Source organism: Macadamia integrifolia, chromosome 1, assembly GCF_013358625.1.
Source record: "Macadamia integrifolia cultivar HAES 741 chromosome 1, SCU_Mint_v3, whole genome shotgun sequence".
In the NCBI taxonomy this organism is placed as follows: Eukaryota; Viridiplantae; Streptophyta; class Magnoliopsida; order Proteales; family Proteaceae; genus Macadamia; species Macadamia integrifolia.
This window is the reverse complement of record NC_056557.1, coordinates 7,634,165-7,645,591: the sequence shown is the minus strand read 5'-3', so window position 1 is coordinate 7,645,591 and position 11,427 is coordinate 7,634,165. Positions and strand designations below refer to the sequence as shown.

Below are 11,427 nucleotides of genomic sequence, written 5' to 3'. Positions count from 1 at the left end.
ACTGTGATACTGGTTTTCCTGGGCTAAAGAGACTCTCCATCTTCCAGCTGAGAAATCTAAAGCATTGGCAAATAAATGGAGGAATGCAAAAGCTTGAGTTTCTTTCCTTTGGGCATTGTCCAGATTTGAAAATGCCGCCTCAAGGCCTTGGAAACCTCCCTAGTCTCCAACTTGTGATGGTTGCAGGAATGGATGAGGATTTTAACGAGAAGATGGAGAGGATTGGCAATGATTTAAAACATCGTTTCAAGGTCCGTCACATTCCATTATTCAAGCATGATTTCGGGTGAGTTTTCTAACCTTTAGGATTCAATCATAGGATACAATGTTGTATCAGGTTCTTTTCTTAATTCTTAATTTAACAAAAATTTTCTTTGCTTCCATAGAGCCACCGAGCAAGAGCCCGGGACAAAGAATGAAGAAGTTTCAGAGGATGCTGGTGAGTTTTGGTTAATCAATTTTGAATTTTCTACAATTTGTTGCAAGCAGGGTTTCAAAAGAGACAGAAACTTTGCGGAATTTTGTCTAATGGCAGCTCAGATGGGCTGAAATTTTGCGGACATGTTGGATCTCAAGTGCTGGAATCAAATGCACGATTATTAACAGAATTTAACATGGTTTGGCATGAATGCCCACATACACTCAAGAGAATCAGAAAATTTTCACTATGTCGGAAAACTCTCAACATCATTTTCTATCTCACAAAATGATCTCTCTTATTTGTATCTAAAGTTTCCAACAGAGACAATATATAAGAAACCATAATCCCTACACAGTTTTAATTTTACCCTTGTACATATAATAAATCTAAAGCCTAATCCAAAAATATACGACTCCGATAATAATTATGTAGACCATATTATATAATACAAGACATAAAACCCGACACCCAAATCCATGTTCACATATCAAAGTTCAGACCAATTTGGATTTTACCAAGTTGAGAAAAAAAATTTGAGGGTTATATTATAGAATCTGACACTTTTGTTGCCATACAGGCTCTAGAGGGTCCTTGCCGACGTCTTACTTGGAGATACATGACTCTTCTAATAGTAAGTCAAATGAGGAGAGTTTGCCAACAGCATCGGCTTCGTGAAGAAAACAAATTGGCTTGCAATTCCTGCTGCTTACGCCAATCCTGTTTCTGTTTTATTCCAATTCCTCTTTGCTTTTGCCAAACTTTTCCGTGTTGATATTTATAGCTCTTGTTGGTACCATAATTTGAAAATTCTATGAATTGAATGATTCACAGTCAATGCACAAGGCAATTAACCAATCAGATGATAAGGAACCTATATTAAAGGACTTATCGTTGTATGAAATGGGTCCTGGAGATAGAATTCATGCCAACATGAGTTGGTTCCAAGTAAAATTTCGGACTGATAATGAGAAGCTTTTATTATGAATTGACCGTTTCTAAGTATTGTTAGCTGACTGATTGCGATTTTTTTACTATCAGCTAATTGATTCTGACTTTTCGGTCAGTTTGACCGATTGTCAATCAATATAATTTGTACAAACGTGGTTTAGTTCCCGGGAAGTTATAAACACATGGCTTAAGTGGTTAAGGCAATTGCAACCAGTTAATGTAGTGTAATTCCAATAACGATCCCATTAAGGACATGGCACATGGGTTCCTGCAGTTACGAAATTGCCAAAAGAGCAGGATCTTTCGAATAAAATTATAAAAGAGACTATAATGGAAGAAAATAACATCAACAACATATCAAAACAAATTCAGACATCAAGTCTATCTTTCATTTCGTTTTTCATTTTTTTCTTCTTCTTTTAGATTAGTATTTTCTTTTGAAGTAATGTACTTCTTTCAAGTTCTATACTTTATTGCATAGTATAATGATTACATCTCTGGTATGTTTAACATCAACAGAGACAATGGATCATGTTTCTGGTATGTTGAACATCAATATAGACAACAGATCGTGTTTCTGGTATGTTGAACATCAACAGAGACAAATGTTTTCCTCAGTTTATATTCTTAGCACTCATTTGTTTTGCCATGATTGATATAATGGATTGTGTTCTTCCTGGATCAATTTTAATGGATGGAATTTTCTATCTATTTCTATGAGTTTGCTTTTTAATTTTTAGTCCTTGGAGCAATCGAGGTATGGAAAACCTCACTTTCTCCGTGTTTAGAAATCAATTATATTCCATGATTGTTCTCTCGAGTCTGAATGACTCAGGCATGCCCGCACATCTCACTATTTTACGGTGTATTTGTTGCCAATAGCTCCGTAAGAATCCATCCACTTCCAACTATGGGAATGCAATTTTCCTTCATCATCTCTTTAGATAAAAACGGATGCTTTTTTTTTTTTTTTCTATAGGGAGAGGGGGCAGTTTGGCCCCTACACCAGCATGGGTGCTAATGGAAACACTTGCAAAAACATCAGAAGGGGTGAGATTTTCGAATTTCACCATGAGGGTTGGGTTGGTCATTTTGCTGCCCTCTTTGTTTGGGTGCAAGGGCCAGGGGCCACGTTAACTTTTAGGCTTCTTTTCCCCTTATTTTTGTATGAGAGAGGGATAGGTGTTAAGTTAGCGGGTGACACCGATGGGAGTGTGGTGTGGGGTATCATACAAGAAAGGAGGGAGCCATTTCAAAGGGGAAGAGAGAGAGATGGACACATTGGGTGCTAGTTTATTGTACACCGTCAGTGTAATTGGCATGTTCCCTTCATATTATTAAGGGAAAGCCATGCCAAAACAAAAGACCGCCCCAACCCCTGTGAAATAAAAAACCATGCTCATGTCAATGTCCCTATGCATGTGTGCCTTCTTTGGACTGGAGCCACACGACCAAGCAATGATCTCTTGCCCTATAATTAAATAAAGAAGAAGGGTTCCTAAAAGGGTAGTGTAAGAATGAATCTTTACACAACACTAGTGAGGGGTTAAAAATGGTATCATCCAAATGGTCCACATGATTTGATTATGAGAGAGAATGTTAGTGTGGGTCCTACTATTTATTATGTAAGAAGGGTATAAAAGAATATGTACAAAGGCAATGTAGAAATCTTTTTCCATTAGATAAATTATGGGAGAGGGTTTCCTAAAAGGCAGTGTGATCCCTGCACAAAGATAGGGCCAATGAGAGCACTACTAGAAGCATCAACATGGTGGAATTTTCGCCTTCCATTATGCATCTATTTGCATGGACACATTGCCTTTTAGGCTTCTTTTTCCCATTAATATTTATATAATTTAGGAGAAAATATCATTTGATAGTCCGTCCAATGTAAGCTTCCCCTTGACTATTCACAAAATTTTACAACGAGTTAAAAATGGTAATTCTAATCATTAGACAGGGCTAACTAAAGAGCTACTTGCCAAATTCCAGACTTATTCAATTATATACTCACCCATGTATATGCATATCAAAGACAGCTTTTGTCAACACTACTCAATTATGTGCATTCTCCAGTCTTGAATTTTAAAGTTCTATTTTGTCACTTGAAAATATTGTTTCGCTGAAAATTTGGCAAGGGACCCTTGTCCATAAAAATCACGAGGTATATTTTTGGCTTATCATGATATACTTTGCCCCACAAAGTATATACTTGGGACAAAGTTTTGCTTCACTGGTGGCTGAATGATGGGATGATCTAGATGGAACCTCATCTCTCTTCACCTCTCTCCCCCTATTGTCTGGGTCACGATGGGTCATAGTGAATGAGAATGTGGCCTTAGGAAAACTCGATCTTTTATTGTAAATCAAAATCTAATTGGAAAAATGTTCAATGTCATAATGGTTAGTGACCATATACATGTAACAAGATGTGTAATACCCTTAGAAAAAAAGTTTGTAGTGTATGACAACAAGGGTATGTAATTGTAATTTGAATTTTTACCTCTAATGCTGAGGGAGATCGTTGTCGAAGGATCTTTCTATGCCCTCAAACACGACCATACAAAATATAAAAAACATAACTGTACATGATAGGCAAGTGGCTTACGCAACATTAGGGAAATTTATTGCCAAAAAAAAAAATGACTGATTAATAGTTTTATAACTCATCCTCTTGTTCATTATGGTGAGTACTATCTTCCACATCTAATCCGAAATAGACACATGATAGTATTAATCAAGTCATCCAGTGATTACATAGGATCCATCCGCTAGGAAGAGTAAGAACTTTCAATGCCTGCTCAAATGCAACCAAATCAAACTCAACACAGATGTCAAACTCATGCTCCTACAAAATAAACAATGTAATCATTGGAAATAGCAGACTTGTGATTCCTATTTGACCCCCTCAAGGGAACCTCTAAAACAACTGGCTCTACAGAAGTCTGATCAACAACCAGAGTCATAGGCTCTATCGCTGCAGACTCCACAGGTTCCTTAATATGTATGATTCAAGAACTCGAGCGAAACATGTGAAATTTCGTATGTTTCGCAGGTATCGACCTAGGCCGAAACAAAACCTTAGGGGATTTTAAAAAAACACCTGTTTTAACCTGGTTTCGACATGTTTCGACCTGGTATCGACCTAGTCGAGCAAAACATGGGCAACTTCGACCTTCTCTTGTGCATTTTGTTTCCCAAGTGTGGGAAACTTGAGGAAACAGTGGAGATTTTCATTTTTTGGCACTTATTATGCCAAATATCATTTAAGTAAATGTTTTTTTATATTTGTTATTTCATTTCATTTACATAAGATATTATTCATAAATAAGGAAATACCCCCTATTTGAATCAAATAAAAATAATTTAAAAATCAAATTCTTAAGGGATAAAAAATCAACCCCCGAGTCCAAGAACAAAAATTGGATTTTGGTTATAGGGGCGATTTTCAACTTTTAAATGTTGGGGTTTTTTCAATTGCTAAAAACCAAAAGTCAGATAAAATAATATTTTGTTTTGATATCCCAAAAATTATTTTCATTCAGGCGATTTTAACAGCATTCGCGCACTTTAAATTAAGTTTGACTGGAACATAACTATGTCATTACAACTCAGATTTAAGTAATCTTAGACTTGTTAGAAATCTGATTTTATGTTATACCTAATACAAAAAGTCTCATGTAAAAATAAAAATCATTTGACCAGTCAAAATTATTATAGAACAAGAGCATTTCTCTAAATGTTGATTCTTTATAACTTAATGTGACTTAATATTGATTTTTTATGATATAATGTATATATATAGCTTACTAAATAATGTTAGAAAAGATAACATTCTTGCCTTGAGGGTAGTGAGTCACTACTTGGATGGAACCGCCTAGACACTCTACTTAGAATTTAGTCACTACTTGGGAGTGTTGAGTAATTGAGTCACTACTGTTCAGTGTCAATAGATAACTGTCAATGATGCAATATTTTTATCTATTTTAGATCATTTGGATTATGTCTTATGTTTTGATATAGATTGTAGACTATATATAGTCATTATGTAGTAAAGTTTCAGAATTTAAGCTAACAAGTCAGCATAATGATTATCGAACCTTTGGTTCACCACACAAATAAGACTTTATACTTTTTTTTTTATATGAAACTAATGATGTGAATGTGTTAGAAATGTTTAAAATAGGTTGTATACAAAAAATCAGACAAAAAAAATATATATATTTTGGGAGTCGAAACCTAAGTTTTCACCATACCGGGAAAAATTCCCCGGTATCCTCGAAATTTTCTAAGATTTTACTGAAATTTCGGTCTCCCCAGAGGTTGAAACCCGATACCTTGAACCTTGTTAATACAAACCACTACTTGCTCAACCACTGGACAAACAACGGTGGAGAGTGGCAATTGGGATACAAGCACAGTAACACGCTCCTTCTCAAAAGTGAAAACTCCATATTTGAGTGACATGAACACCCAAGTCATCATCAAAGAAAACTACTCACTCACATTCAACAACTTTGGTAGAGTAAGATGGACAATAGAATCTATAGCCTGTCGACATTTCAGAATAACTACTAAAGTTTCCACTGATGGTTCTAGTATCAAGCTTTCACATCTTGGGTTATAAGGTCCCATTTCCATTGCACATAACCCAAACATGTAGCCATGATTTGCTTAGTGGAGTCTAAAATTACTAATGTCGATGAGTCAACTAGGCTATGGGAAGAGCTCAATGACTACGAGAAAGTTAAACAAAGAATGGGAAAGTGAAAGGTTAATTCGGAGAAGGTAGTCAAAAGAATAACTGTATCGCCTCGTGCAAAAGTGATTGGTTGAATCCTCTAATGGAATATAAATGTTTTTTATCCTTGGATTTACTATCTCTTGGGATTGGCTTTATTTTATGTTAGGTGATTTTGCCCCGCAAATGGCTTCATCATAGGAGGGGGAAACCGCCTATTTTGTAGGCGTTTTTTGGGTTATGGGGCCATTTTTCCTTGTATTATTCTTTAATTTTTTTTTTTCATTCAAATGATGTTTAAGCCAAGAAATAATTATAATAAAATAAAACAAAATGTTAGGTTTTCTACTATTTCATAATTCATGTGGGGTCTTAGGATTTGACTTACTCGGCACCTTATTCAAAATGTAAACTGTTGTCCTCAAACGCATCTCCCAATAGAAAACAGGTAATGATGATTTTCTCACCATGTCCGTAAGTGTACATTTCCTACAGTGTTTGGATATATCATAATCCACACAAGTCTTGGCATATTGGCTATACACCGAAACCTTGGTTTAATGATCAGTTTAGATTGGGGTCCCAACCACCTTAGCGAGAGAGAGGAATGTTGAATCTTCCCATTCTTGCTGAGGAAGGTTTGGAATACGGATCCGAATCAGTTTATGCGAGTCCTTTCGTTTGTTGACATTGAAATCCGTTGTCCATCTTTGAAATCTCAATATTTTCCCTATGATCTTATGAGGTCCATGTCTCTATCATATCTTCCTCACAACAAAAGTAAAAGAGGATGAATCCCTTCCCTAAAGAAATCAAATCAAAGGAAGCAATCAAAGGAAGCAAGATTAGGATAGTGGAATATATACTCATTGGATAAAAGAATTCTGTCCACTAACGCAGGTACACAACTAGACATAAGAGGGCAGAAAGACTATGCTGCCAGTGTTGAAGAAGCTCATGTATGGGCCTCCCATTGGGTGCACGCTGGTGAGCCGCTGGGCAATGTTCCCTTGCCTATACTCATTTTAAAACAAATGAGGAGCAAGGTTTTAAATCTCTTGAAAGACGATAATAATAATAATAATATTTTTTTTAACACGAATGAGGAGCAAGGTATCAATATAGGAGAAAAAGTAGACTCCAAGAATGATTCTAGTTTCTTCTTGAAACAAGAGATCAATGCTCTCTATTTAACATGAATGGGGGATTTGTAAGGATCACTCAAGACCTATTGATTAACTCACCAACACCTCTCTTCCTCCTCTTGCTTATTTTAACATGAATGGAAGCAAGGTAATTTACCCAAAAAAAGAAGCAAGGTACCAATACCTTCATGGTACAGCACGTCATGCTTTAATTCTCACTTGGCAACGACATTCTAATGAAAGAATTGAGGAAGAGAAGAAGTTACACTCCAAGAAAGATTCTGGTTTCGATCTCCATCGATCAAGCAAGAGATCATTAATCTTCTCTATTTTTAACATGGATGGGGGAGCCGAAAGGATCACTCAAGTCCTCAACCTTATTCTAACCCAAATCGATTGATCCCTCTTTGTCTTCCATTGAACATTCATCTCTTTCCTACTTGGATTATTATACCAACAATGGTTGAAGCTCTTGTTTCCAATGTCATCCAACAATTGGCCACAATGATCATTAAAAAGGATATCAAACAAGAGGTACGACTGGTTGTGGGTATGAAAAAGGACGTCGACAGGCTCTCTCGTATTTTGACAGAAATCCAGGGTGTGCTCAAGGATGCTGAAGAGAGGCAGTTCACAGAAAATTCAGTGCGATTTTGGTTACATTATCTGAAAGATGTAGCCTGTGACATTGATGATGTGTTGGATGAGTGGAAGACTGAAATTCTCAAATCACAAATAGTGGGAGTTGAAGATGTTCGCATGAGCCCGAATAATAAGAAGGTATGTCCCAGCAACTTGTTTTCTCCTCGCTTTTCTTTCAAGAGAATCAGTTTGCACCGTGATATTAGTCGTAAGATAAACGATGACTAGAAGATGTTTCAAGTGAGAAAGACAAATTTTGTTTTGTTGAAATCACTGGAAATGAAATTACAGATGAGTCAAGGAGGAGATTAGAAACTAGCTCCTTAGTTGATGTCACCGAGGTCTTTGGTCGTGACGAGGATAGAGAAACTATAATAAAAAAGTTGTTGCTAAACGACGGCAGTCAACATATGGTTTCTAGAGTCCCAATTATTACCATTGTAGGCATTGGTGGTATGGGTAAAACAACACTTGCCCAACTTGCCTTCAATGATCATAATGTGAAAACTCATTTTAATAAGAGAAGGTGGATATATGTGTCTAAATCTTTTGATAAAGTGAAGGTAGGCATAGAAATTCTTAAAGAAGTTGGTGGGAACAATGATATACATATCCCCTATGGCGGAAATATTTCATGGGAAGTTGTGTGTCATCAATTGTTTACCTCTATATCCCGTGAGCCTTTTCTACTTGTGCTAGACGATGTGTGGGATGTGAATGCCATGGAGTGGAATCCATTCAAGCATTTTCTTAGATTTGTTTCTCCAAAAAGTAGAATTATTGTTACAACATGCAATCAGAGGGTTGCAGACATGATGGATAGAACAAATGTCCATAGGTTAGGAACATTGTCTGATGAAAGTTGTTGGTCATTGTTGAGGTATCATGCCTTTGGTGGAGGGAAAAAAGATGAGTGCAAGAAATTGGAAGAAATTGGCATGAAACTCGTAAAGAAGTGTAATGGATTTCCTCTTTTTGCAAAGACATTAGGAAGTCTTTTATATTCCAAAAAGTTGAAAAATGATTGGCAATATGTGTTGGAAAATGATGCATGGAGGTTATCCCGTTTTGATAAAACATTCTTGTCGGCTAGGTTACAAAGCTATTATGGTGATTTGCCCTCTCATTTGAAACAGTGCTTTGTGTATTGTTCTCTCATCCCAAAAGGTTACTTATTTGGCAAATTACCCACAATCAGAGAATGGATCGCACAAGGATTTCTTAGTGACAAGTCAGAAGCGAGCGGTGGAGATTTGGATGAAGTAGGTGATGATTATTTCAATGATTTGGTCATGTGCTCATTTTTTCAAAAAGACGTTAGATATTCGAAAGGTAAATTTGAATATTACCAAATGAATGATCTTGTCTATGATTTTGCAAAATCCCTTGTAGAGAAGGAATGCTTCGTTTTGAAGATTAAAGATACTAATGCTCAGGAGTTGAGCTTTACTGAAGTCCGCCATTTATTTCTATTAATAGAAAAGACAAATATGATTCCTTCTTTCATTCACAAGGCAACGAAGTTGCGCACCCTTAAAATCAATGGACAGATTCCTTTAGTTTCTTCTGAGCTATTTTGTCACTTAACATGTTTGAGGACACTAGATTTGGGGGGTACTTACCTTGAAGAGCTTCCAAATGAGATAGAGAAATTGGTACATCTAAAATACCTCAACTTGGCCGGGGCAAGGGTTAGAGAACTACCTGAAACACTGACTAGTATGTACAATTTGCAAGTACTGGAACTGTCCGCATGCAAGAATCTTTTCAAACTACCTGAAGGGATTGGGCGAATGGTCAATTTGTTAAATCTTGATTTGACAGAAACTCTTAGACTGAGCTACTTACCAGAAGGATTTGGGAGATTAAGTAGGCTATGTGGTTTGTCAGACTTCATTGTTGGTGGGGTAAAAGGAGGAGGATGTAAGATTGGAGAATTAAAAGATCTTAACTTCTTAAAAGGTTCTCTACGTATAAAAGGTTTGGGGAGAGTGGAAGATGAAAATGAGGCTAAGATGGCATGCTTGGTGAATAAGCATCACCTTCGTGCGGTGCATTTCTATTTTAGCCAATCTACTAGTCTTTCACGAGTTAATGAGGATATCATTGATGTAGATGAAGATGAAGATGAAGAAGAAGTTGATGGGAAAGGTAAAACAAAAGAAGAAGAAGGAGAAGAAGAAATTTTTGGAGGAGATATGTTATCGAGGAGGATGAAGGATGTGCTAGAAAGTCTCCAACCGCACCCAAACCTTGAGAAACTAAAAATTAGGGACTACCCTGGGGCCGAGTACCCCAATTGGATGGGTAGTAATGCAGACGTCATGTTCTTTTCCAATCTTATTTTCTTGGAACTTTCTAGGTGTAGTAACTGTAAGCAATTGCCTCCAATTCTAAAGAAACTACCATTCCTTGAAACCCTTGTACTTGCTAAAATGGGTAAAGTGAAATCCATAGGAGTTGAGTTTTTTGCCATTGACAATGCTACAGAAAGTCTACCAAAAAAAGACAGTGCTATAGGAAGTGACAATAAGGTTGACATTATATTCCCAAAGTTGAAAGTATTTCAGTTGGATGCGATGTGGAATTTGAAAGAGTGGGATATGGGAGTTCAATATGGGAAAAAGTTTATCTTTATGCCGTGTCTCCAGTATCTTCTACTTATTGAATTGCCCAAGTTAAAGTCCTTTCCACCGCACCTTACCCAAGCTACATCCCTGAGGAAGTTGTTCATATGGGAGTGTCCAAAGTTGACTTGGATGCCATCTCCATCCTCTCATCTTCCTTCTCTGGACGTTGAAGAGTTGGTTTTAAAAGAGAATGCAGGTTCATTTTCAAAAACATTTGTATCAAACAACCACATGTTTCTTCCAAAGCTCAAGTTACTGTGTGTGAGAAAATCACCTTACTCATCGTTACCTGAAGGCTTAGGGCAACTCACATCACTTCAGATTCTGGATATTCGAACCTGTTCTAAGATCAAGTCAATTCCTGAGAGGGAGTTGCAGCATCTCACTGCACTCCAAGAGTTGAAGATCATGAGATGTCGTAACTTGAAACTATGCTTCCTAAAGGAGATATGTGAGAATTGGAGCAAGATATCCCACATCCCAAAAATCTTTATTGATGGGGAGAAGATCGAACAAGTGGTAACTTCCAGACTAACAAGAGATGGAGGAAAAAGAAGTGGACAAGACACAATAGATCATATACTTGATGAAAGGTAAGAACAGTAACTTAATTCTTTTAGTAATTCTGATGTAGCGGAGTTCATGCTTCTATCTCATTCTATTCTATATTCAAATTCACTTCTTCTTCTTCTTCTTTTCACCCTTTTCAGATAATCGAGAGTACCCGGCCTCTTCAACTCCTCCGTTGGAATTCTCAACATAGAATCCACTGTCTACCATTTGATGATCAGAGGGAGAGAGAAATAGTACAATTCTGTCATCTCTTCTCAGGTCCATTGCTTACTTGATTTTGGTTCTTTCTTTATTTCTTCGTTTATTTATTGATTTGTTATGGAATTA

General features: G+C 36.7%; 3 protein-coding genes across 8 annotated transcripts in view; all 3 read left to right on the top strand.

Moving 5' to 3' along the window:
- The window catches only part of LOC122069706 (disease resistance protein RPM1-like), a 34,913-nt gene that overhangs the window by 4,018 nt on the left and 19,468 nt on the right, over positions 1–11,427 (top strand). The gene's annotated exons all lie outside the window — the stretch shown is intronic.
- Positions 10–1,256, top strand: LOC122072198. Its single transcript, XM_042636799.1, has 3 exons — positions 10–286; positions 387–439; positions 999–1,256. The coding sequence occupies exons 1-3, from the start codon at positions 84–86 to the stop codon at positions 1,094–1,096; spliced, it is 354 nt and encodes a 117-aa protein (XP_042492733.1). The 5' UTR covers positions 10–83; the 3' UTR covers positions 1,097–1,256.
- Positions 8,292–11,427, top strand: part of LOC122071851 (putative disease resistance protein RGA3) — a 34,341-nt gene continuing 31,205 nt past the window's right edge. For all 6 annotated transcript variants that reach the window (XM_042636481.1, XM_042636700.1, XM_042636406.1 and 3 more), the window contains exons 1-2: positions 8,292–11,120; positions 11,238–11,358. In XM_042636481.1, the coding sequence (XP_042492415.1) occupies positions 8,308–11,120; positions 11,238–11,241 (2,817 nt within the window). In that variant the 5' untranslated portion in view covers positions 8,292–8,307 and the 3' untranslated portion in view covers positions 11,242–11,358. The remainder of the gene's footprint in view (positions 11,121–11,237; positions 11,359–11,427) is intronic.